General features: G+C 37.7%; 2 protein-coding genes across 4 annotated transcripts; one reads left to right on the forward strand and one right to left on the reverse strand.

The window, feature by feature from the left end:
• Positions 1–23972, reverse strand: srsf9 (serine and arginine rich splicing factor 9). Of its 3 annotated transcripts, none has more exons than XM_079600100.1 (5): positions 12954–13115; positions 11843–12200; positions 11537–11751; positions 6879–7051; positions 1–673 (listed from the first exon to the last, which is right to left on the reverse strand). In XM_079600100.1, exons 2-5 carry the CDS (start codon positions 11998–12000, stop codon positions 452–454), a joined length of 768 nt encoding a protein of 255 aa, XP_079456226.1. In that variant the 5' UTR covers positions 12001–12200; positions 12954–13115; the 3' UTR covers positions 1–451. The 3 variants fall into 3 exon arrangements, with proteins under 3 accessions (XP_079456226.1, XP_079456228.1, XP_079456227.1); XM_079600102.1 differs by lacking the exon at positions 12954–13115 and adding an exon at positions 23846–23972 and having other exon boundaries at positions 6–673; positions 11843–12026; XM_079600101.1 differs by having other exon boundaries at positions 6–673; positions 11843–12026; positions 12954–13104.
• gal3st1b (galactose-3-O-sulfotransferase 1b) lies at positions 17338–27907 on the forward strand. The gene is made up of 2 exons (XM_079600099.1): positions 17338–17785; positions 26660–27907. The coding sequence occupies exons 1-2, from the start codon at positions 17685–17687 to the stop codon at positions 27804–27806; spliced, it is 1248 nt and encodes a 415-aa protein (XP_079456225.1). The 5' UTR covers positions 17338–17684; the 3' UTR covers positions 27807–27907.
• The last annotated feature ends 17 nt before the right edge of the window (positions 27908–27924 follow it).

Consider the following 27924-nt stretch of genomic DNA (forward strand, 5'->3'; position numbering starts at 1 on the left):
CATTGTGGGAGTAAATTTGATTTGATGCTTTAATTGAAAAAAAAAAAAAAAATGGTATGCATACAGTCATCACATGATACAAAAACAAACAGAAAAGAATGAAAAAAAAAAGATCACATAGGGGGAAATTCCAGAAAGAAACATTTTAAAAATTCCAGCCTTTTATTCAAATCATAAAAAAATTCTCATGTTTATGAAACGGACCAGATAAAATCACAAACAGCACGTCTTTAAAGTCACCTCATGTCAATCACAAAGGATAAAACGGGTTATTCATCAACACCGCATCAACATCTGTTCTGAAAACACACACGCATCATCCACATGATCATTTACATATTCGCATGAACTGAACGGTGAATAAGGCCATTCGGGTTCCTAAAAATGGAATGTAAATTACAAAATTGAGAAAGGAAAAGAGGGCGTGACGGCCGAGAAAAGGAGCTGGCGCTCATCGATAGTGGCGTGGCGGCGGGCTGTGATGCTGGACGGGGGGGCGGCGGGAGGGCGGGCTATGGCGGGTCATGTGACGCGGCGGCGATCGGTAGCGGGGGGGCGGAGACCCTCTGCTCTGGTACGCGGGTGAGTAGCGTCCGCGAGACCTGGACCGGGAACGCGAGCGACCCCAGCTTGAGCCTCGCTCCTCCATGACTCTGATGTAGGACGTCTCTCCCTGCACAACAAACAAGATGGATGAACATTAAAGCGGTGGTAAAATGCCATTTTCACAAGATGTAAAATAAATCTCTAATGTGTCCAGAGTGTGTGTGTGAAGTTTAAGCAACAAAATACCCCACAGATATTTTTATATAGCATGTTAAAGTTTCACTTTTTGAGGATTTTCAAAAACGCACCGTTTTGTGCCTGGCCCTTTAAATGCAAATGAGCTGCTGCAGAGGGCGGGGCTTCAAGAGCTCGTGTGTTAGCAGCTGCAATTGACCGTTCGCAAAAGCCACGCCCCTTAGTTATTGTTACTACGCCCGTCAAACAATTGAGAACCATAGCAATGGCTGGGTTGAGATCCATACATTAAGTGATTGGTTTTGGAGTAATGCAGCAGACATATCTTCCAGGGCACGACAGAAAGTATAGACAGAATAGCGCACGGGAGCACATGCACAAAACACAGTTTTGTAAAATTATATATTAATCATTTTTATTTGATCATATCATTTTACAAAACTGTTTTGCGCATGTGCTCCCGCGCGCGCTATTCCAGTCACAACACTGCAATCAGAGGACGCGCTGAAACCATCAACTCTCGATGCGGTTCTCTTCATTCGTATAACTCAGCCGACTGAGAAGGATATATTTGTGAGAATAGTTGTGCAACTGCGCGAACTTTGTTTTGAAGTTTAATGTTTGAGTTCCAGAGGAATTTGTGACTGTGTACCTGTTCAACCACATCAAAGTTTCGTAATTAGTAAGTCCGTGCTTTTTCTCTTTTTCCCCTCTTGTTTGCTGACTGATGAGGGGGCTGCAGTGCCGCAGTGAAACGGTGTTTGTACATGTAGCCTATTTTTTTAATAATAGTTGCAAGCAATCATAAAATACAGCAAGTTTTAAGCCCGTACAGACCTCACTGCCATAGGCGCATCGTTGCACTATCTTGCTGAAATCGGAATGTTTGACGGAGGTCCTTCTCCTTAGTTACAGTTGCTGAGCTAGGATTGGACGAGAACCGTTCGAGGGCGGGGTTTTGCGAACGGTCAATTACCTCTCCCACACACACAAAAATGACAGAAACTGTTCTGCCTTTAATGTTAAACCGGAGTCAGACAAAGATGGAAAGACTCAAGAAGAACAACAACATGTAGAAGAACAGGACGTCTCTGAATGGTTAGTTGATGAGTTTATGTCGCTGATGTGGAGTTAACGATCTTCAATTAGCATATTCTGTCTGATAATCTATAAGTCGCTCGTATAGGAACTGTTGTGAGACGCACACAGAGTGACTTTCTATTGCATGTGAAAAGACGGATGCTAAAGTTTGAGCCGACTCACAAATGTGCTCGACTACAGCAACTCTTCCTCTTCTCAACATGGACTGCGTGTCCCGGGGGCGGGGTTTATGTAAATTCTAGGGTTGGTGATGTCACTAATCCGGGAGGAATGTCGTGTAGTTCCTACCAGCCGTTTGTTGTAGTCCTTTTCTTTAAAAGCAAATATCTCCCTTTGCTCTGAACTTTGAGCGTTGTAACTTTGCAGATGTTGTTTATGATCAAACAGCAACATTACACACTCACTACAGTTAGAAAAGTCAAATCATAATCAACCACCGCTTTAATCAGGGGTATTATTTTTTGCTGTATGCAGAAACGGGCACAAGCGCTTTTGTTTGAGGAAACGGTCTTATTTCAACATTGACAAAACTAGTGCTGTGTTGAAAAAATCGATTCACCAATTCTAAATCGATTTTCATATTAATTTCTAAAGATCGATCCGTAACTCAGAGGATTGATTTAATAACAGGCCTACATTTTCCCCATAAACACACTGAGACACGGCGACCGGCGGCGCTGCTAATGCGGTTTCTCTGAATCCACTTGTTGACCAGAAAGGAGGAATGAATCGTTCACAGCGCGTTTTTTGCGCGTGCAAATTCGTTTTCCAGGCGCGCCTCTGTTCATGGTTGCATAGCAACGGCAGACGCAACGGGAGAGCACGCGCTTGTGGAGAGGAGAAAGCGGTGCAAACTCGTGCAAACTGCGCTCTCCATGATGACGAGGAAGTATCATCAAATAATGAATTGATTTCTAGCCCTTGCATTAGCTTTACTACTAGATATATTCATTGAGATGAGAAATAAAAAGCCACCCTGTACAGCGATGATCAGCTGTTCGGCCGAGCTTTCCATGTTGTTACGGAAAGGCCGTAACAGGCTTGTTTTTGTCACATGACCTGTTGAGATGCATTGAAGTGCTTCTCACTGAATTTGCACGCGCATAAAACGCGATATGTGAACGGCCCCTAAAGTGGTATCGTGTGCGGTTCGTTGTAACTTATCTAGTTTAAAAGGCCTTTTAAATATGAACGCAGTTTTGCATTAAATAAAAGGACAGTCAATTAAGTCAAATAAAACACGTTTTATCTCCTGTTTAGTTGGTAACACTACATTAAGACATCATTCATTAACATTAATGCCTTATCTAACATCAACATTGAGTGAACAATACATTTTTACAACATTAATGTATGTTTGTGAATGTTATTTAATACAAACACTTGATTGTTCATGAACAGTTAAAACTTTTGATTTTAAAAATATAAGATCGGATCAGATCGGATCGAATCGAATCGAATAATGATAATCGATTCAAGATCTTGAGAATCGGAATCGAATCGATTCTTGAAATTTGAATCGATACCCAGCACTAGACAAAACCATGATGGTCTTACTCTACCGTGCTTTAATTAAATAAATTTTATCTTTCTCCTTGGCGTCATGGTTTGGGAATCTATCATTAAAGGGTTAAAGGGTAAATGTAGCCAAAATTTTACCTAGGCTCTTTTTGTTAATCTACCCGAGTTAAACTTTCATGTAAAAGCATAGTTAGAATGGAAACGCCACTTTTAAGTTTGATCGTATTTTCGTTTTCGGTCAAAATGCCTTTTGAGTGGGAGTGCTAGCGGCACTACAATGATAGCATCAAAATCGCTTTAAATCAAAATCATTTAAAACACTAATGCGGCTCGACACAACATGAAACTGTGCTGGAAGTGTCACCAGCGGCTCTACACATGAACTCCAGCATTGACTACAGTGTTTGTGTACACAGTTTACTAAAAAGAAAGATTTTGTCCGACTCACTTTATCAGTTAGTGTTTCCGGTGGCTGGAATTTTGTCAGTCAAAAGTAGTCGATCTCCAAATGCAACGTAACATGAGGACAGTAAAGATGGAAAGCTCAGCTTAGTTCCATATAAAATCTAAGTATCTGAGTTATAATGCTTTTCATTGGAATTACAAGTTCATGACATTTCCTCATATGGAGTCAGTTCATTACTTTGCATTCGGAGATCGACTACTTTTGACTGACAAAATTCCAGCCGGCTCGGTAGATTAACAAAAAGAGCCTAGGTTCAATACCCTTTAAAGAACAGAAACTCCCTAAATCAAATTGTTAAATGGTTTAGTAAAGCTGATTGTTGTATCACAGTTTAGCCCAGTGTCACAGAGCATAACTGGCTCAATTTTAAATGATGATGCACACCTGTTGCACAGTGAATTTCAGCTTCTTCCTTAATCTAGACGAAGGTATATAGTCCCAAAGTGCAGAACAAAGCGGTGTAAGCTTTGTTCCAGCAGCCATTACTCAGAGGAACAAAATGCACAGATGATATGTCATTTATTAATTTAATTGTCTTTGTTTGTTACTTTGTTTATAATGTTTATAACTCTGACACTGCAAAACAAATCTACCTTCGGGTACAAATAAAGGAACCTGAACCTTATCACTAACTAAAACTGGAGCTTTTAATGTTTATATGCAATGTTGGGGGTAACGCATTACAAGTAACTCGAGTTACATAATTAGATTACTTTTTCAAGTAACTAAAGTAACTCATTACTTTTCAATTTACAACAAAATATCCGAGTTGCTGTTTTCAAATAAGTTATTTTGCTTTCCCATGACTGACAGCTTTTCTGTCCCAGCGCTGAGAAGAATCGTGAGCAGGGTCCGAAATTAACTTTTTGGCTCACCTGCCACGGGGACTGGTAGATGAAAAAATCCACCAGCCAAGCATATTTTTTACCGGCCAAAATAATAAAACAGCCTTTTTGTGTCACATATACATGTACATTTACATTTATTCATTTAGCTGACGCTTTTATCCAAAGCGACTTACAAATGAGAGCAATAGAAGCAATTAAACTAGCAGTAGGACAACAGTATGTAAGTGCTATGACCCTTCGCAGTTTAATCTAACAAAGGATTTTTTTATATTTTTTTATATAAAGATAGAATAGTGGAGAAAGAGTGTACATTAATTTCAGTACATTAAATTGAGATAATAAGGTATTATGTTGAATACAAACATAAAAAATTGTCCAGAGCAAAATTTGAAATATATAATAAATAAAAAATCGATATATTAATTTAAACAGTATCTGAAGACATACATTAACTTAATATTACAGAGCCATAGGAAAGCATGGAGCTCTCAATGTCAGCATCAGCAGGCCTATTATTTTACTGTATTTACACAATTATTTTGAAGTAAACCAAAAGCTTAACAAAATCTGAGAAATAACCAATACTGGCCCACGTCTGCTAAATAGTCTTTAAAACTACATACAAAAACACTAGTCTAGCTACAGGAGGAAAAACATTAGGTGGGCGTACACGGTGCGATTTTTGCGTCATGTTATTTTTGTAGCTCTGAACAATCTGATTATCCCGGCAGCTAGGAGGACATCCCACAAGATTTGTGTCAACACAGAAAACATTTAATCACTGGATAGTTTTTTTCGTTTATTTAAAGTGTGGTTTATGTCAGCTGAATGTGCGGAACGCTTTTCATAGAAGAAGGTGTTTTAGCACAATTCACACCCAGCGGTAATTCAGGAAAAAAAAATATCCGAATGCTCCACAAGAAACTATGGTCTTCCGACCTTTTACCATCGTGTTGATTTATTTAGATTAATATGTGCCAGGGAGAGAGAGCAAGACAGCGCTTAGGAGACGGTAAAGCCTTTATACTTTCGCCTGGCTCCACTGAGAGAGAGAGAGCGCGCGACCGGGGCTTGCTCTCGCTCTCTCTGCTCGTTCTTCAGTTAAACATGCGCCCTGTCACACGCGCAGCAGTTCGTCTACATTCGGCTACTCACCGACCAGATAAGACTATGGCGGGACAAACATTGTATTAAAAACATTTTATTACATTACTGTTTTGGTATGAACATTCACCCGCCAGTGTGGCGGATAGCCTTTTGAGATTTACTCGCCAAACGGAAAATCTACCCGCATTTGGCGCTTGGCGGGTGTTAATTTCGGACCCTGATCGTGAGTAAGTGCAGAGGCGTTGTTTTAGAAAAAAAATGATGTTTATTGTAGTTCTGGACTAAATATGAGCATTAATTTACTCATCTCACCTGCACAAAAAAAGGATTCAGTTTTCCTCAAAATGAATAAAATCAGTGAAATGCAAAATCAGAATACTAAGCAAACCTCCAATAATTAATGTTAAATAAAACAAATATTTGTATGCATTTAATCTCACTTTATTGACCAATGTACTTGCTGCGGATCTTGTTTTTATTGGTGAAGTAAGTGTTAAACTTTCTTCTCCTGCGTCCTATTCACCTGCAATTGTTTGAGCTGCGCACCTCACACACATAAATTTGCATTTCCTTCAGCCTTATTATTAAATTTTTTGTGTGAAAAGGCCTTTACATTTGCCCAAAAATATAACTTTTTTGTTATATAAAAATAACGCCCAGCCCAAGTGAGTAACGCAAAAGTGACATAACGCAATTACTTACTTTTTAAGGGAGTAACACAACATTATAATGAATTACTTTTTCAAAGTAACTTTCCCCAACACTGCATATATGTCTATGGGGTGTTTTTAATCTGCTTTAACACACACCATGTGTAAATTCATAAGTGGACAGCATTGCTGAGTATTTTCTGCTAAAAACTGCAGTGAACCAAAGACAGTCTCAAAAACACGGTTTGAAATCGCTGGTGTTTCTGACGTCACAAACTACCTTGTAACCAATCAGATCAACGAGTGATCGTTGGGGGGCGAGGTTTTGAAGCCCAAAAAATACACCCATCCATCATAATAATGATTATCCTATAAAAATCCAAACCTGAGGGACGAACCGAACATGTCTGAATTTGCACACTCAATCAGTGCACGTTTCCTCACCTGGTGTGATCTGAACTCTGTGCTGTCCAGACGCCGCAGCGCGTACTCCATGTCCTCCCGTCTGAGGAACTCGACCACGCCCTCGCCGTCGCGCTGCACGTCAGCGAAACACACGTCTCCAGCCTCACGCATGTGGTCTTTGAGGTCCTGCCAGCTGCCAGTGGGAGGAAGACCTGCAGGGAAAGGTTTTTATTATGTTCATCAACCCACCTACAAAACACAGAGTTAAGTGCTGTAAACATGTGACCCTGAACCACAAAACCAGTCACATGGGTCAAATTTTGGAAATTGAAATTTATGCCTCATCTGAAAGCTGAATAAATAAGCTTTCCAGTGATGTGTGGTTTGTTAGGATAGGACAATATTTGGTCGAGACACAACTATTGAAAATCTGAGGAGCAAAAAAATGTAAACATTGAGAAAATCTCCTTTAAAGGACAAGTTCGGTATTTTACACTTAAAGCCCTGTTTACAGATCGTATCTGATGAAATAGAACGGTTAAGATTAAAATTTGGACACATGCTCCTGTCCCGAGAATTTTAGTTTTATTTAGCGTTTGTGGACCTATTTTGCCAAACGCGTCACACCCAGATTCTTCCGTTGAGAGCTTGAATAATAGACACCAGTTGGTGGCGATAATGCACCTTTGCCGATTGCAAGCAAACCGCTGGCATTTCATTTAATACACAGAAGAAGCAGAAGAAGAAGCGGCGGAGGAATAACGTACCTCACACAGCACATTCAATACAAGTCAATGGAGGTGGACAAAAACTACGATAAAACCTGTTGGAATGCATCTTTTTCAGCGATTTTTTTTGGGCCCGTATCAGTGAACACCCCTGACCACTCGGTGAGTTTCACGTCTTTGTAAACGAAAGTTGAATGTGTTTTAGGAAGGAATCTTCCAGTGGCCATAGACAACCATTGTGGGGGTGTGGGGGGGAAGCGAAATAAACCCAAAATTCTCGGGACTGGAACATGTGTCCAAATTTTAAACTTAACCGTTCTATTTCATCAGATACGATCTGTAAATAGGGCTTTAAGTGTAAAATACCGAACTTGTCCTTTAAAGTTGTGCATTTATGTTCACGATTGTGCTGCATTCACTCACACAAATACATGTTTTATATATTTACGGTAGGAAATTTACTAAATATCTTCATGGAACATGATCTTAATATCCTAATGATTTTTGGCATAAAAGAAAAATGGATAATTTTGACCCATATAATGTATAGTTGGCTATTGCCACAGATATACCCGTGCGGCTCCAGACTGGTGCTGTCATCCAGGGTCACATGTGTGTAATATGCATGCAAACAAATTAACATCCATTTGCAAAAATTAAAGTCAAGCATTCACAATCCATTATGATTATCAGTAAATAAAAAGTAAACCCTTTTCACATTTCTATGGTTCTCAGAAGCAGAAGTCGTCATAGTTGGGTAAACTTCTGTAGTGTTTAGGTTTAGGAGTGGACGGCTGACTCCTAACGTTTTTGATATTCCTTATATTTCTGTGTGGTGGTCAGTGACAGAAATCATGTTTTCCAAACAAATGAAATCAACAAAATTAATATTTGCAGATGAAACGCTGCATCTGAAGTGCATTTACACACCGTTTAATGTTACATGGACAGCGAGTCACTGTTAATGAGTCATTGACATTCAACTGATTCATTCAAACGGCTGATTCGTTCAGAAACTAATCATTTGACTGAGTCATTGCATCATTCATTTAAGCGATTCGTTCATTCAGTAAGGAAACACCTGTGTGTTGCTCAGAGGCACAAAACTGTCATGTGGTTTTGTTTGGAACTATTTTTGTTGGCGAAATGGAGCAAAAACAGGCAATACTGCTGTGTCTAAAATGCAAATCACTTAATATTAACAACTTGTTTATTGAACTGTTGTATAAAATCAATATCACTTGTAATCATGCTGATATTTAGAGAAAAAAACTGCACTCTTTGTGTGACGTCGATTAGTCTCCCGTGGTGAAAATCCAGCTTTTAATGTTGGTTATGTGTCTATGTGGTGTTTTTAATACGCTTTAAGACAAACCATGTGTAAATTCATAAGTGGACAGCATTGCTGAGTATTTTCTGCTTAAAACTGCAGTGAACCAAAGAGTCTCAAAAACACGGTTTGAAATCGCTGGTGTTTCTGACGTCACAAACTACCTTGTAACCAATCAGATCAACGTGTGATCGTCAACCAGTGGATCTCTGAGTGAGTGAGTGAGTGAGTGGAGGCGGGGCTCATTTGCATATTCATAGAAACACGTATACTAAATGAGGCAAGGGTGTCGAGTTACATTCAATCTGTTTTAAGGCATGATGAATATTTTGTCCAAAGATGTGTCATTTTGGTGATCAAATGATTGACTACAGGCGGACTTTAACTCCGATATAAATATAAAAGACATACAGAGGTATTTTTGCCCTTATCCTTGAATATTGAGGGCATTATAAATGCATTTTATTAGAGTAAATCATGCAGTGCACAAGCACACTAGTCTAACCTACTAGACTACATGTGTTTTTGTAACGTGAGGGACATTAAAGGATTAGTTCACTTTTAAAAAAACTTTTGCTGATAATGTACTCACCCCGATGTCATCCAAGATGTCCATGTCTTTCTTTCTTCAGTCGAAAAGAAATTAAGCAATTACGCTGTAAAGGTCACGCTTCTATGAAAAGTAAAACATTTCGGTCCTGACGAAAATTTTCTTTTAGGCTTTTAAATATTACAACACCCAGGAAACGCACACGAAATGGGCATTTTAAACGATAAACTGACACAAAGACATTTGAATATGTGTGTATGGTCTTAGGGATGACGTGATCGGAAATCGGGCCCGATCACGTGGTTTCAGACTCGATCGGAATCGGACGTTACCTCCCGAACAGGACTCGGATATATATGTATATATATGCTCATTATTTTTTAACACATCTATAGTTATGCGGTGGCACAGAGTTAGACCCTTTTGACTCCACACAGAAACAGAAACACGTGCGGCATGACATCACTTTGTTGACATCACCAAAAGTGAAGAATTTATGTTATTTATTACTTGGATTGTTCAAGCTACCTCACAGAAGTGCTCTGTTTGTTAACAGAGTTGTTGAATGTTAAAATAAGGTGAAAAAAAAAAAAAAAAGGAACATCCTGGATCTGTTTTTTTGCTCTACTTTATTCTTTTTTTTATGTTTTATAGACGTATCGGATTGGGACTCGGTAGATACTCAAAATTAAATGACTCGGACTCGAGGGCAAAAAAACCTGATCGGGACATCCATATATGGTCTTCCTACCGCACATTTGTAAACACTGACTCGGTACATCAAGTGACCTTTTCAGCGTAATTGCGTATTACGTGACGTCACGAACGCGCATCACAGAACAGAGCAAGGCGAGCGCTTGTGCTTATAAAACTTAAACTTTTCTATTTATTTTTGAAATGACGATGGTTTCGCTAGATAAGACCCGTATTCATCGTCTGGTGTCGTTAAAGCCCTTTGAAGCGGCGCTGAAACCTTAATTTCTTTTCGACTGAAGAAAGAAAGACATGGACATCTTGGATGACATGGGGGTGAGTACATTATTAGCAAAAGTTTTTTTTAAAAGTGAACTAATCCTTTAATATCAGATCACACACCCCTAATTGAGAAGATTCCCTCTTCCATGTAAAGCGCTTGGAGTACCCAGAAAAGCGCTATATAAATGTAACGAGTTATTATAATGTCATGTTGATTTAAGTCAGGGGTCGGCAACCCAAAATGTTGAAAGAGCCATATTGGACCAAAAAAAAAAAAATCTAATCTGTCTGGAGCCACAAAAAATGAAAAGCCTTATAATGAAGGCAACACGTGCTGTAAGTGTCTATATAGCTTTATTAGCCCCCTAGTATCAAAATGATAAGTAGGCTACAAATACATAATGAGCAAGGCGACCGTTGTTTCGAATCGGTCACTTTATTGTTTCCATGGTTACGCGTCATTGCTTGTCACGTGAGACAGCGCAACCACAACACAGCGCTGAATGAATGATGATCTGCTTTTATGTAATTTTTCATTTTTTATTAAAAATATTCACACATTTATTAGCTATAGTATGAAACACTGATATTCCGATTGTCAAATATGTGCATGTGGATGTCTTTTGTTGTATAAACACCTTTATAACGATCGCGTTAGTTGAGCTGTATGCGCGTGATGGGCGGCGCCATGTTAGTTTGTGCCACAGTTCAGAGAATCGGATCTGTTGGATTTACAACACAATTCATCCACTTCTCCCGAAATACATGAAAGTAAGTGGCTGGTGAACTGGATTCTTTAGAAGAATAGGGTAACATGTAAAGCTACTTACACAATGTGTATCTGATATGAATAAAACGTGTCGTCTTTTTATATTAAAAAGGATTATTATTGCCGCTTCCATAGACATCAGTGTATATTTTACAACATCAAATTCATTGTTTTTTTTAGTACTTATGTGATTCTTAAATGTCTTAAACCTAAAATAAACATTATGTGGTTGAAAACACTGAATTAGTTGTGATATATGACAAGCACTGAGCGCGGCTCTAGAGCCGCGGGTTGCCGACCCCTAATTTAAGTGAAGGTGCCACGGTCTCAAATCTCTTAACTCACCGGTTACAATAACACGAAACTCAGATCTTCGTGTCGGGGGCCCAAACCTTCCCCGTGGCCCTCCTCCTCCTCCACCACCTCCTCCGCCGCCGCCTCCTCCTCCTCCTCCTGCGGGTCCACTAAATTTGGATCCGGAAGAACGAGGGTATTCCACACGCAGCTTACAGTCTCCAAAAGCATATCCATTCCTTCCAAAGACCGCATCCTCAGCATCCCTAGAGGAAGAGAGGAAAGTGCTCCTAATTTTCGTTCTACACCTGAAAAAGCCTCGTCCACGAGCTCTCTCTCTGAGGCCGCGCGACTCACCGTGGATCCTCAAATCGCACGAAGGCAAACGGGATGGTGCCTCTGTTGTTCTTCAGCTCAATATCCCGAATTTTTCCGTATTTGTAGAAGAGATCCTCAATGTCCCTCTCCTGAACTTCCATGGGAAGGTTTCCCACGTAGATCCGTCCATCCGACATGGCTTAAACCTCGCTGGACCTGCAGCCTTTCGAGGAAATAGAGCGTTTTTTTTTTTTTTTCCCGGGTCAGGGTGCTTAAAACATCCGAACTCTAGTCCGTTCTTCTAAAAGCCACTATTTACAAGTCTAAACTCTGAAGCAGTGCATGTCGAGCTCAAGTAACCCAGCAGAGGACCTTCTCCAGGACCACAGTCTGAAAACTTAGAAACACAGGATAATCAGTCAATAATGAACATACATGAGGGTCAGGTGAGGAACAAGGGACTGAATAATGCTTCCAGTCGACCACAAAACATTTGAATAACGTCTAAGAAGCACATGTGTGCATGATTTAAATGGCGATTTACATTTTGTAGGGAAAATATAATGTCATTTTGACATAGAACACGTGTTAAGCTCGCATACGTTCTGCCAATATCTAGAAAAACTACTTTAATATGTTAAATGTCATTCAACACACACATTGTAAAACATTTTATAATGAGTAGGGCATTATGAGTGACTCTGGTATTAGCTTATGGGCTTTGTAAAGAGAATACCTACGCAAATATGTGAAAAAATATGATTAATAAAGGAGTATATGTTTAATAAAGGAGTCAAATGCAAATGACTGGAGGAGCCATGACAGCTGCTAACAGTGCTAACATCTCTAATCCCTTCTAATGTTGTTAATTCCCCACGGAATTTAAAATGTAAACCTAGATTCGTTCGTTTATACTAGTATATATAATAATCACACAAATCAAGCATAAAAGTGTCATATTTACGTATTGTTTAGTAACAATACAACACAATGACATTAGCATGCTAGCTGCTAGCTCCTTTGTTGAGACCAACTGCTCAGAGCAAAATGACAAAACAAGAGCAAATAACGAGGTCTGCCTTTTTCCTCGTGCGACAATGTGTTTAAACTTTAAGGGTCAGATATAAGGGGGATTAATAGTTTGATTTACCTTAATAATTTGCAGCTCGTAATAAAAAACCGAGGATAAACAGGCGCACGCGCTTCCCCTCCCCGGATCAGGAAGTGAGAGAATTAAAATTGCGCCCCTTCAGGCGGAAACAAGCAACTGCAGAAAACCGCTCAACCCTGCGAGCGAGCACATCCGTGTATCAGGGGTACATAAATAAATAACTTTATATTATGTCTAGGGCTGTCAAAAGATTAATAGCGATTAATCGCATCCAAAATAAAAGTTTGTGTTTGCATAATTTATGTGTGTGTACTGTGTATAATTATTATGTATAAATACACACACATTCATGTATATATTGAAGAAATATTTGCATTTATATACTGTATATACATTTATATAATTTATATTATGTATAAATATGTTATATATAAATATAACCAATTTTTCTTAAATATATACATGATTGTGTGTGTTTTTATACATATAAATAATTATACACAGTACACACACATATATTATGCAAACACAAACTTTTATTTTGGATGCGATTAATCGCTATTAATCTTTTGACAGCCCTAATTATGTCTAATTTTATATTTTATTATTTTAAATACATGTCTATATTTTATATTATTTTAACTATAATAACTTTATTTATTTTAACTATAATAACTTTATTTATTTTAAATAAAATGTTATTATATAATGTAAAAATACTTTTTATAACTGTCATTAAAGTACCATAAAGTTAAAGTTAAAGTAAAATAAAATGTTATAGTTAAAATAAAATAAAATTATATTTAAAAAATGTCATTATAGCTTAAAGAAAAGAAAATAATAAAATTAAAATTAAATTAAATTAAATGTTATTAGGCTATAGGTAAAATAAAATAAAATGTTATTATAGTCAAAATAAAATAAAATAAATGTTATTATAACTAAAATGAAAACATAAACAAATCTAATCAAAATGTCAAATGCCATTGGTAAAAATATCGTAAAAAAAACATAAAACGTGTTATTAGTTAAAATAACTATTTAAAAAAAGTAAAATGTCATAGTTAAAATAAAATAGAAATGTAATTATAGCTAAAATAAAATAAAATTATATTATAGCTAAAATTAAATTAAATCTCATTATGGTTAAAATAAAAAATAAATACATAAAATGTCATTATATCTAAAAAAAAATAATTTGTTATATCTTATAAACAAAACAAAAAATATTATAGTCAAAATAAAATAAAATTCAGCTATTTAAAGTATATCATTAACAATGTTTTGAAAAAAAAAAAGTTTAATGTCCAATTAAATCAAATTGTCCTGATTGACATTTCAGAGTTATTCTAGTTATAACTCAAACTAAACCAGAAAAAAAAAATAATAATAAAAAAAAAAAAATTGGAAGAAAAAAAAGAAATCAACATTTCTCATTTTTATTTTTGTTGTAACATGTACTAAAACAAATAAAACTGAAATATATATGAATAACTATTAATTATTTCGAGGTTTTAACACAAGTCTAATGTTCACTGTATGCCACAATTTAGCGTGACTCAACATGAGCCACATCATGTTACACAACATCGTCTGGTGTTGACCACCAGACGATTCACAAAACAACAATTGATGAAACAACATCTTTTCATGGTTTTATGAAATAACAGATGGGTGTGACCTTCCATTGCTCTGACAGTTTATCATTTATAAACATCAAACCAATCTATCTAGCAGAACACAGAACAGAGAGTTTGTTCTCCGTCAACAGCAGAACCGGTTCCCGAGCGCTATAGGCCTATACATCATTTCGATAAACTATTGGGCGCTGGTAAGGTTTTTTTTTTTTTTTTTGAGGGCTGATCAGGTATAAGCTGCACTCAAAGCCTTTATGATGACATCACATGGAACGATGACATCATATTTAGAATGTCACATTAGCGCATGCGATTTCGAACCAAAGCCTTTAAAAATGCACGAGTGGAGAAAGCGTTGAATGTGTTATTAATTAACTGCATGTCTAACTAACACATCTTTCCGAAACTACATAATTCAGGAAGGACTTAATTTTCATTTACAGATTTGTGACCCTGGATCACAGCACCAGTCTCGAGTCGCACATATATAGCCTATTTATAGTCAACTATACATTGGATGGGTCAAAATTATAGTTTTTTTCTTTTATGCCAAAAATCATTCATTCATTCATGTTCCGAAGATATTTAGTAAATGTCCTACCGTAAATATATAAAACATGTATTTTTGTGAGTGAATGCAGCACAATCCTTTTAAATAGACTCGAACATTATGTTGGCATTAGTGGAATTGCACTAGCATGGTTTAAATCATACTTATCAGACTGTTATCAGTTTGTAGCAGTAAATGAAGAGATGTCTTATCAATCACAAGTTCAGTATGGCGTACCACAAGGCTCAGTACTAGGACCGCTGCTGTTCACTCTGTATATGCTACCATTAGGAGATATCATTAGGAAGCATGGCATTAGCTTTCACTGTTATGCCGACGATACTCAGCTGTATATTTCTTCAAAACCTAACGAAACCTGCCAATTCACAAAATTAACGGAATGCATAGCAGATATAAAAAACTGGATGACTAGTAATTTCCTACTACTAAATTCAGAAAAAACAGAGATTCTAATTATTGGACAAAAAACTTCCACACGTAATAACCTAGAGTACTGTCTAACACTTGATGGCTGCTCTGTTAAGTCTTCGTCGTCGGTTAGGAACCTGGGTGTGCTCTTTGATACCAATCTTTCATTTGAAAGTCATGTGTCTAGTATCTGTAAAACCGCTTTCTTCCATCTTAAAAATATATCTAAATTACGTCATATGCTCTCAATGAATAATGCAGAACAATTAGTTCATGCGTTTATGACCTCAAGGCTAGATTATTGTAATGCTCTACTGGGTGGTTGCCCTGCACGCTTAACAAACAAACTACAGCTAGTTCAAAACGCAGCAGCTCGAGTTCTTACCAGAACCAGGAAGTATGACCATATTAGCCCCGTTCTGTCAACACTGCATTGGCTGCCTATTAAACATCGTATACATTTAAAAATATTGCTGATCACTTACAAAGCACTAAATGGTTTAGCTCCGCAGTACTTGAGCGAGCTCTTAACTTATTATAGTCCTTCACGTCTATTGCGATCTCACAACTCCGGCCAGTTAATAATACTTAGAATATCAAAATCGACTGCTGGCGGTAGATCCTTTTCCTACTTAGCACCAAAACTTTGGAACAGTCTTCCTACCATTGTCCGGGAAGCAGACACACTCTGTCAGTTCAAATCTAGACTAAAAACACATCTCTTCGGCCTAGCATACACATAACACATTACAGACTTCTATAACTCAATGTTAGGCTGCATAGTTTAGAAAAGCCGGGACCGGGAACACTTCCCGTAAATCCTGATGTACTTGGTACATCATAAGAAGGATGGCGTCTACGCTAATATTAGTCTCTCTGTCTATCCCGAGGTTTACTGCTGTCCACCGGAACCAGGCCGTATCCAGATCTGATGAAGGACCAGCGCCAGGACACGACGACGACGCCGCTGACCTGAAGTGTCCACCAGTCTCTCCTCCTCTCCACTCCGACTTCACCCAACCGGAACTGGACAAATACTCTGATTCATTCTGAACTTCATACACTGTTCACTCATTGGCCAGAGGAGAACTGGCCCCCGACTGAGCCTGGGTTCTCCCAAGGTTTTTTTCTCCATTCTGTCCCTGATGGAGTTTTGGTTCCTTGCAGCTGTTGCCTTGCCTTCTGGCTTGCTTAGTTGGGGACATTTAATATTCAACAATATTATAGATCTGCCTTAAAGGTGGACGATGATGAAATAGTTTTTTGTATTATTTTCATGTTATCACTGTGAAGCTGCTTTGATACAATCTGTATTGTAAAAAGCGCTATATAAATAAAGATGACTTGACTTGACTTGACAATCGTGAACATAAATGCACAACTTTAAAGGAGATTTTCTCAATGTTTCGATTTTTTTGCTCCCTCAGATTTTCAATAGTTGTGTCTCGACCAAATATTGTCCTATCATAACAAACCACACATCAATGGAAAGCTTATTTATTCAGCTTTCAGATGATGTATACATCTCAATTTCAAAAAATTGACCCATGTGACTGGTTTTGTGGTCCATGGTCACATATTACTGACGTTTGGTATTCTGTAAACTCGTAGAATGAGGCAAACATAATTAGTTTTAACCACTTATTTAGACATTTCATCCATATATCAATTGATATAGCTAGTAAATGTTGGATTTAAGGTGTGTTGGAATGAGATTAAGGCAACTTTGAAACAAGAGTTGTACAGTAAACACTGGCATACGCCTGTTTGATGTGTAAACACAGAGCAAGAAACACTTTCTGTACAAATATGAGACATGTGCATACAAATCCACCACACTATTTAAAACAACAATGCATATTCTAACAAATATAGACAGGTAAACAGAGCGCCTCTCGTCTGTAAATACCAAACAAAATCAAAACATGTCAAAAAAAATTATTTCCAGGGAGTGTAGATCTGATATCGGGGAAGTTGCATAAACACTGCAAGTCTTAAGAACTAGTTTGACCAACTAGCAGTCAGCGAGGAGTGTTCAGTCTTGTTTTTGGGTTCTCGTAAAACTAGTCTGCGGTTTATGCAATCGGAAACATGCATATAGATAAAGTGATCTTAACCATAAGTTCCTTTTAAGGATCAAGAGAGTTTGGAAGAATGATGAAGCGAGTGGCACAAAAGATTTTTTTAGGAGCTTTTGTGATTTGCATGATTGGATTCTATTGTTTTATTGCTCCAGCCCACCTGGATACACACAGGTAAGCACACTTTGTTGTTTCTTTACATTTAGCATATATATATATATATATATTAGGGCTGTCAAAAGATTAATCGTGATTAATCGCATCCAAAATAAAATATTGTGTTTACATAATATATGTGTGTATACTGTGTATAATTATTTAGATATATAAAAAAACACACAATCATGTATATATTTAAGAAAATAAAATATTTATATATAATATAAATTATATAAATGTATATACAAAATGCAATTATTTCCTAAATATATACATGAATGTGTATTTATACATAATAATTATACACAGTACACACACATATATTATGCAAACACAAAATTTTATTTTGGATGCGATTAATCGCGATTAATCTTTTGACAGCCCTAATGTATATATATATATATGAAGACTTCAGGTGCAAAAGGCTTTAAGTCCGTCTAACGTTTTTCTTTAATATTAACATTTTTATCAGGATTCTGATCAAATCTATACACTGTAAAACCCAATAAGTTAACTCAACTCAAACCGATTGAGGAAACTGATTGCCGCAAACCATTTAAGTTTAAAAATAAATACATATGAGAATTGTGAACTTATATATATTGAGTCATATGCACTCATAATTTAGTGTTGGTTTAGTCAATCATTTTGAGTATATGTAACTTGAATATTTTAAGTTCATTCCATTAATTTAAACTAACTGGTTTGAGTTCATTTAATAAATCTAATCAAGTCTAAACAACTATATAGCTACTCAAATGGTAAAAAATAAAATCTATAGGTTTCTAGCCAAGTACTGGCATTTTTTAATGTGCTGAGGCTGGGATTTAGTGAGTTTAAAGTGAAAGTATTTGATGAACGTATGCGGAGAGCATTCACTCAATACTATCAACTCATTTTTGACAGAGGCTTTTGCATCGGACGTCTTCAAATTCCAGTGAAACTCGAAAAATTTAGAATATTGTGCAAAAGTTCATTCAGTAATTCAACCTTAAAAGGTGAAACTAATATATTATATAGACTCATTACATGCAAAGTGAGATATTTCAAGCCTTTATTTGTTATAATTTTGATGATTATGGCTTACAGCTTATGAAAACCTTTTCACAATATTATAATTTTGAATTTGGGGTTTTCATAATCTGCCATAATCATCAAAATTATAACAAATAAAGGCTTGAAATATCTCACTTTGCATGTAATGAGTCTATATAATATATTAGTTTCACCTTTTAAGTTGATTTACTGAAATTAATGAACTCCTGCACGATATTCTAATTTTTCGAGTTTCATATAGGCTGTAAACCCGAATAAGTTGGCAGAACTCAAAACATTTAAGGCAATCAATTGCCTCAAATATTTTAAGTTTTGAAATTCAAAGTTTAAGTAAGCAGAACTAGCAGTTTTTTGATTTTGTACTTTAAAATTTCAAGTTAATAACAATTAAAATGTATGAGTACATTAATTCATACAATTAACTTAAAACTTTCATGTAATCTCAATGTGAACACTTTTATTAGTATAAATTTAGTTAGCTATAACAAGCTAATCCGCTACTAATTTGCTAACATATTAGCAATAGTATGTTATATAGAAGCACTTGCATGAGTGCAACAATATTAAGGGATTATTTGCTCTCAAATCAAGATCATGCTCCACTCGTCACCATGATCCTAAAACCAACATTAACAGAATTATTCTAAATTAGCATAACAAAACATTAATCACTACTAAATCTGCCACTTCACATTAGTCTGGCACAAAAAAAACCCCATTATATTACACTTCATTTTAGCATTTACTCTCCCTTTCGAGTGCCATCGGCAAAGCATGCTGGGAAATAGATATCCCAGCCGTTTCAATTAAACTTAAGTTCGTCTAAATTAAAAGAAATAATTTCATACAACTCAAAACAATGAAGCAGTTCAGTTTACTTAAAATATATCAGTTCTGTGAACTTGAAAGAAAAAGAAAGTGCTAAATACTCATTAAAGTTAATTTGACTGAACTAATTAGTTTAATTTAAGTTAACAAACCAATTAAAAAACAGCAGTTTGATGTACAAAAACAATCAATCATATCATGAAAAAAAATCATATCAGAACTTTTGCAAAGTTTAATGTTAAAATAACAACCTAAGCAATGCCGAAAACCAAAGTGACACATTTCTGAGAGAATAAAATGAAATAAAAACTTGGAATAACGAACTGCATAAGTCTACACACCCCTGAACTAAAGTTGAAGAACCCTTTAATCTTGAGTCTTATCAGCATGATTTATCTTTGTTTCATTTTATTTAAATTTTTTTTATTTACAGTTGTTTTAACGTGGGTGTGCGAGACTTGTTTACATCCACTGTAAGGCACGAGTCAGCAAGAAATCAGATTATGAAATCAGCAAATTAACAGATTGAGCGATAAGAAACGATTATAGCGATTGGAGCACACTTATTATTATGGTGGTTATCATAGTATTTTACGGTAAAAAGCTGATTTTGATATGTTCAAGTAGATTGATATAGGCTATAAAAAAATTTCATGTGGTTAAAAGTTGTAAAATATATAGACCTGTAATGGAAACATCATATTTTAAATTTCTGGCAACCACAGCTTGTTTATCATTAATTTAATAGGATATTTTTTAAGTTTTATTTATGCCATACACTGTAAAAAAAAAAAAAAAAAAATTACGGTAAAATATCGGCAGCTGCGGTTGCCAGACATTTACTGTAAAAATACAGTACAGATTAAACATAACTGATATAATGTTAATTTACCGACCTATTGAAGTGCTGATATCTGTTCTGTGCCTTTGTAATACCTTTGTAAAAGCTCATCACAGCAGCTTTAGCACAAGCTGAGAAGGTCAATGCTAATATATAAAAGACACTCATTCACACACAACACTAAAGTTATGCAATAAACATTAATTTAACAACATGTAACATAAAAACCATAATATACACTGATTAGAACAAACTAGGGCATAGTTATTTCTGAAAAAAGACATCACATTTTTGAAGTGTCACACAGGGAATTCTGGGAATGTCAAATTACGGGTTTCACTGTAAATTATACAATGACGTGTTCTTTTTCACTTCTGTCAATTTAACTGTATTTTACTGTAAAATAAAGTTAGATTACAGTTATTAACCATTTATCATAAGGAAACTTACGGTTAACCAATAAACAGGATTTACCGTAGCATTTTTACAGTTATTAACCAGTAAAAAAAAAAAAATTATTGTGTATTCCGTCTCAATGTCCGGCACGGGTAAATAATGATAATGCGGATTACAAGGTATTGTTACGACCCCTTGGCTCAAGGAGGAGCAACACGAATGGAGAGGCCATAACAAGTAATCAAATTTGCCCAAATATGTGTTTAATCAGAAAAAAAGTGAAGTCAAAGCATCTTGACCTCTTGGGGTTTTTGTGAGAGGATTTTGATTTTGAGATAGCGGATTTTTGGTGATATAGTGACATTTATTTTTTGCCGTTTTTGCCTTTTATTATGATAGGACAGTTAGTTGACAGGAAGCGAAGTTGGAGAGGAAGAAAGGTACGCTATATGTCTGCCCACGAGGCTATTTGCGCCGATATATAGTGACATTTATAGTCCGATTTGTTTAGATATATTTAGGCTTACATTTAAACTTACACATGAATAGATAGATTAATAGATAGATACATATACATAATACATAGATACATATACATAGATAGATTAAGATAGATAGATAGATAGATAGATAGATAGATAGATAGATAGATAGATAGATAGATAGATAGATAGATAGATAGATAGATAGATAGATAAAAAATAACATTATGCACAGTGAGGAGCCCACAGATTACAAGCTTCACATATTAGAAAAATACAATAATAATAAAAACTGATTTTTTAATGGCTCGTTGTCAAGGTTGTTTCAGATCAACATCTGCGAGTGACCACTAGGTGTCACCGTTGAGACGGGTGTCGGATTGTTTGAAGCCTCGACACAATATGGCACATTTGCTTCAACGGTTTCATTGTTTCACAAAGCCTCGACCTGCCCACCACTACCGAGCACCCAGATCGTCCAGCTCCCCGGGGTCGTGGTAGACCTCGGCGCCGTCGTCATCATCTTTCCACCCAGTCGCCAGGAGCCGCCCATGGAGGAGGGGGTACTGTCACGGGCCGGCGCCACCAGATCTACAGACTCCACCCACTCGTTCACTCTCCCCTGATTACTAATCCCCACACCTGTACCTCGTCGTCACCTGTTCGCTATATACATTCAGGCCATGTCCACACGGACACGGGTATTTTTATAACCGGAGTTTTTCCTCTTGCGTTTTTGAAAAAATCTCCGTCTACATGAAAACGCAAAAACACGCTATCAAGCGCCGTCAAGAGCATTCCACACCAGCAGGCGGCGATATAACCCTAACCGTAAAGCCACGTTGGCCAATCAGAAGCCGTCAGCGGCGCACAATCTGACGTCAAACACAGCGGATAACGGCGCACACTTTGACGTCGCAAGGCAAAAACTCCGGTTTTACTGTCTACACCATAGACATGTATAAGGGCTAGATGGCTTACCGGCGCTGAGAGCCAATGGGACCCGACGACGTCACACGGCGGCCATCTTAGGACAGCACCGCTCGTCCAGTTATAACATTAAAGTCTATTGTGGATGTAGTGCTGAAATAACTATATTTTGCTCAATTTTCAACCGATTTTCAAACGGCTTGGTGTGTCATAAACGTCAGGGATGCCATGAAACACACAACTACGCTGCAATGTTAAGCGTTTCTCAAAACGTGAAGCTACAATTTAAACATCGGCATCAGCACAAATCATAGCCACGTTAATAAGGTTTGTAATAAACCAAACCGTTTGTAAATCCGTCAAGAATTCAGCAAGTCCCTTGGGGTGACACTGCGGCCTTGCTCTTCAATAGCTATTTTTGGAGCTCCCAGTGACACTGTAACCACTACCTTAACTGTAACCCAGAGGGACATTATTGCTTATACTTCTCTATTGGCCCGCAGAAGAATTTTGTTAAGTTGGAAATCCCCTACCCCTCCTTCTGCAACAGTCTGGCTAGAAGATGTGATGTTCTTTTTAAAATTAGAAAAAATAAAATTTACATTAAAGGGATCTGTGGACAGATTTTATTCTAAATGGGAACCTATTTTGTCATATTTTAAAAATTTGAAAGAATTACCCAGTTGTTAACTTATCGCTTATCGCATGTATCGCTTTCTCTATACACCCTTTTTGTGATGTTTTATTTGCTGCTTTGACTTCAGTCTGTCTCGCAGGATGGCAAGGGGGAGAAGAAGGGAGTGATTGGTTTTCCTTTTTTTTTTTTTTTTTTTTTTTTTTTTTCTCTCTCTCTCCTTCTCTCTTTTATATATGCCTTTATGCTGTAATAATGATACTTTTATCATTGGTACGTATGTTTCGGTATGCATGGGTACATGCCTTGAAAAGGTGTAATGACATAATTGTTATATTTTGCCTTTGTAAACAGATGCTATGTTATTATATTGTACTTAAGCCGCCCAGGGAAGGGATGTTCCGGGGGTGAGGGGGGTTGGTATAGTAAAAACAGAAGGAAGGAAAATGTAACTTTCATGGTTTTACTGTATGTTGTTCTACTCCTTTCAATAAAAAAAAAAAAAAAAAAAAAAAAAAAAAAAGAATTCAGCAAGTTACGAGCATTTGTCACTCACCTTCCGTCCACAGCAGCAGGGAGCAGCAGCGAAGTCTCCTGACCTAAGATGGCCGCCAAGTTGACAACACAGCTGACTCCGCCTTGAGCCATCTAGCCTTTATACATGTCTATGGTCTACACGACAACACTGCAACCGGCGTTTCTGAAAATCCTCACCCTGTCAGGGGTTTTCAAAAATGTTCGGTTTCAGTGACTTGATACTGCGTTTCCGTGTGGACGAACGGGCGAACCGCGTAAAAAAAGTCACGGTTATAAAAATACCGTGTTCGTGTGGACAAGGCCTTACTTGCACCACTCTTCATTGACTGATCTCGTCTCTCCATGGACACAGACTCTACCTCGATCCTTACCTCGTCATCCGATCCCGCTCCAAGAACCTTCTGCCACCTTCAGTGACTCTCATCTGTGTTTAGCATCAGCCTCGCTCCGATCTCCATCTGTAAAGGACAATACTGTTGTTGTTCCATTCATCAATCTTCATTGTGTTCAACTCACCATTCACATCTGCTGGTTTCCGTGCTTCTGTTCAAAATAAACTTCAGTATTATTTTACTCATCACCTGTCTGCTTCATCACTATCCGTGACATTAATGTTAAGTGGGAGATTTAGTAGTGATTCATGTTTTGTTGTGCTAATTTAGAAGAATTTCTGTTAATGTTGGTTTTAGGATAGTTACATCATGGTGACGAGTGGTGCATGACCTTGATTTGAGAGCAAATTATCCCTTAAAGGGTTAGTTCACCCAAAAATGAAAATAATGTCATTAATGACTCACCCTCATGTCGTTCTAAGCCCGTAAGACCTCCGTTCATCTTCGGAACACAGTTTAAGATATTTTAGATTTAGTCCGAGAGCTTTCTGTCCCTCCATTGAAACTGTATATACAGTATACTGTCCATGTCCATAAAGGTAATAAAGACATCATCACAGTAGTCCATGTGACATCAGTGGGTTAGTTAGAAGTTTTTGAAGCATCGAAAATACATTTTTGTCCAAAAATAACAAAAACTACGACTTTCTCTTCCGGGTCTGTTGTCAATCCGCGTTCACGACTCCGCAGTGACGCTGCTGACGTAAGACGCTGATGACGTGTCATCTGGTGCGCCCGAGCTTCTTTACAGTCTGAGGAAGACGCACGATGTAAACAAAACAATCTTCGCAAACATGTCTAAGGATTTCGACACAGAGGAAGACTTGCATTTTTTTGCCCATCCATATTTATTTGAACCCGAATACACGGCGCACCAGATAACACGTCATCAGCGTCTTACGTCAGCAGCGTCACTGCGGAGTCCTGAACGCAGATTGACAACAGACCCGGGAGAGAATACAATGCTGAATAAAGTCGTAGTTTTTGTTATTTTTGGACCAAAAATTTATTTTCGATGCTTCAAAAACTTCTAACTAACCCACTGATGTCACATGGACTACTGTGATGATGTCTTTATTACCTTTCTGGACATGGACAGTATACCGTATATACAGTTTCAATGGACGGACAGAAAGCTCTCGGACTAAATCTAAAATATCTTAAACTGTGTTCCGAAGATGAACTGAGGTCTTACGGGCTTAGAACGACATGAGGGTGAGTCATTAATGACATTATTTTCATTTTCGGGTGAACTAACCCTTTAATATTGTTGCACTCATACAAGTGTTTCTGTATAACATACTATTGCTAATATGTTAGCAAATGAGTATGTTAGTAGATTAGCTTGTTAAAGCTAGTTAAGTTTATAATAAAAGGGTTCACATTGAGATTATATGAAAGTTAATTGTATGAAATAGTGAACGAAAACATTTCAAGTTAAGAACAATTCAAAAAGTACAAAATAAAAATCTGCTAGTTCTGCTTAGTTAAACTTTGAATTTCATAACTTAAAAAATTTGAGGCAATTGATTGCCTTAAAGGAACACTTCACCCATTTGCATTAGACTTTGTATTTTTAGAAACCCAGTCACATTTTCGAATGGTCATGGTTTATTCCCTTATTTTCCCCTGAGATGGGAGAAATAAGGATTTAAGTGTTCCACTTCCTGCTTTTTATGACGCAAAAATCGTCAATTTGCGTCATAAAAAGCAGGAAGTCAAATTTCTTTGAATAAGGGTAAGACTACAAACACTAGCTCATCATTTATCCAGTAGAAGGCGCTGTTCCGCATGTTTTCAACCCGCCCATAGAGGGATCTCACTCACAGAATGTACATATAGTGTCAGCCATTCTTTATTTGGAAGCTAAAGCTAACAGTTTCTTATTCTGTGGAGAAAGCTGAGTAGTAGCGGTGACCATCCTCTTTTTCCCGGACATGTCCGGCCGTCGAGATCGTCCAAAATGTCCAGGATTTGGCTTTTGCTTTCTGCAGTCGCATTCATAGTTTACATGCACACCTTTTGTTTCAATCTAACTGAATTCATTCCGATTGGTGAATCTGAATGTAGTGTTTACATGAACGCTAAACAAGTGATCGTTTGATGTGCGTTTTAACATTGCTAGGAAAATTCCCGCTCCTCCGTGAGAGATACGAGACCGGTGCGTCTCACAGGCGCCGGCGCCGCTCATCAGTAATCACGCCACCGGCCTCGCGCGCCGTTCTCCCGCGGCCGTCAGTCTCGTTCCTGCTCGTCACAGTAAACATGAGGAATGGCGACTGAAGAACGCAAAAGCCGAATCCTGGACATTTTGGGCGACATCAAAATACTGGGCAGACTCACGGAGACTCACTAGTAGCATAGCCTTGTTGTTTACTGCGATCTCTTACCGGTAGGCGTGGCCTACTAGGGCAGCGAAGCAAGTGCATTCTGGGAGTTGTTGTCTTTCATCCCCATAAGCCAAAAATACATTTTCTGGCTTTTCTCAGTCTAGAAGGCTCCAAATTCAAAAATAATTTCACATTTCTTCTTCATAAATGACCAATTTTAAATACACATTCATCTTTCCAGAGGTGAAGTGTTCCTTTAAATGTTTTGAGTTTTGCCAACTTATTCGGGTTTACAGTGTTACATTTAAAGGACCATTTTCGCTTCTAATCCAAAGTCAAATCGACAGTAGTCAACATTTGAAGTGAAAAAGTCAAAAACGTTGTATGTATAACTTTGATGAAAGGTTTTGATCCACTTCAAATTGTGACTACTGTATAATAATTCAGTGTTTATCTTTTCCAGTGCACTTCTGGCCCCATGTGCACCAAACATTAAAGTGTGGAACAATTCCCAAAGCATCAGAGAAGATGTGGCCTGTGCGCCTAAAGTGAACCTGATGTTCATGAAGACCCATAAGACGGCCAGCAGCACTTTAATGAACATCCTCCTCCGCTTTGGAGAAAAGCATCAGCTGAAGTTTGCTCTCCCAGACAGCCGTAATGACTTCTCCTACCCATCCAGCTTCTTTCGAACTCAAGTGAAGAGCTACCAGCCGGGCACGTGCTATAACATCGTGTGCAATCACATGCGATTCAATGCGCCCGAGGTGAAGAAGCTACTCCCGGCGGACGCCATCTTCTTCACCATCCTACGAGATCCCGCAGAGCTTTTCGAGTCAACGTTTCACTACTTCAAAGCCTACATACCCCAAACATGGAGAATACCTGGAGAAAACCAATTTAAAGAGTTCCTCGCCCACCCAAACCGCTACTTCAACCCAAAGGGAATCAACGCGTTTTACCTCAGGAACCTACAGTTTTTTGACTTCGGCTTCGAGAACGATTTAAATGCTGGAGATCCGAGAGTTCAACAAGGCATTGAGTACGTCGAAAGGCATTTTCAGTACGTTTTAATATCGGAGCACTTTGAGGAGTCGCTCATTCTGCTAAAAGACGCTCTATGTTGGCAAATGGATGACTTGGTGTTTTTTAAGCTTAATACTCGAAACGCCACGTCCGTAGCTCTCATGAGCCCGGAGATGAAGACTCAAGCCCGGCAATGGAGTGGCGCTGACTGGCAGCTTTATCGACATTTTAACGCCACTTTCTGGGCCCGCGTGGAGGCGTACGGCCGGAGCCGCATGGAGAAGCATGTGAAGGAGCTACGCTTGAGAAACGCGGAGATGGAGGCCATTTGCATTGATGGAGGGCGAGCCGTGGAGGCCAAGGACATCACAGACGGACACATGAAACCCTGGCAGCCCATTGGAAAAGCCTCCATAATGGGGTACAACCTGAGGACCGATATTGACCAGCGGTACCAAGAGCTCTGCCGAAAAATGCTGACACCTGAGATCCAGTATTTGACTGATTTAGGAGTCAATTTATGGATCACTAGATTATGGGGCTGGTTTAAGGATAGTATTATTCAGTTTGGGATGAGTTCATGACTTCATATAGATTTTTATATTCATACTAAATTAAAGTTTATGTAATTTTGAATTCTCACTGTTTCATATTTAGTAGCTATAAGTGTTAATTTTGAATAAGTGTTAATATATATATATA

The sequence above is a fragment of the Phoxinus phoxinus genome, assembly GCF_949152265.1.
Source record: "Phoxinus phoxinus genome assembly, chromosome: 23".
Classification (NCBI taxonomy): Eukaryota; Metazoa; Chordata; class Actinopteri; order Cypriniformes; family Leuciscidae; genus Phoxinus; species Phoxinus phoxinus.

Coding starts and splice junctions, on each gene's coding strand:
- srsf9 (XM_079600100.1), bottom strand. CDS start 12,000: ATGTCGGATGGACGGATCTACGTGGGAAACCTTCCCATGGAAGTTCAG. Junction 7,052..11,536: donor GTTTCGTGTTATTGTAACCG/GTGAGTTAAGAG, acceptor CTTTCCCTGCAG/GTCTTCCTCCCACTGGCAGC. Junction 674..6,878: donor CAGAGTTCAGATCACACCAG/GTGAGGAAACGT, acceptor TTTGTTGTGCAG/GGAGAGACGTCCTACATCAG.
- gal3st1b (XM_079600099.1), top strand. CDS start 17,685: ATGATGAAGCGAGTGGCACAAAAGATTTTTTTAGGAGCTTTTGTGATT. Junction 17,786..26,659: donor GCCCACCTGGATACACACAG/GTAAGCACACTT, acceptor TATCTTTTCCAG/TGCACTTCTGGCCCCATGTG.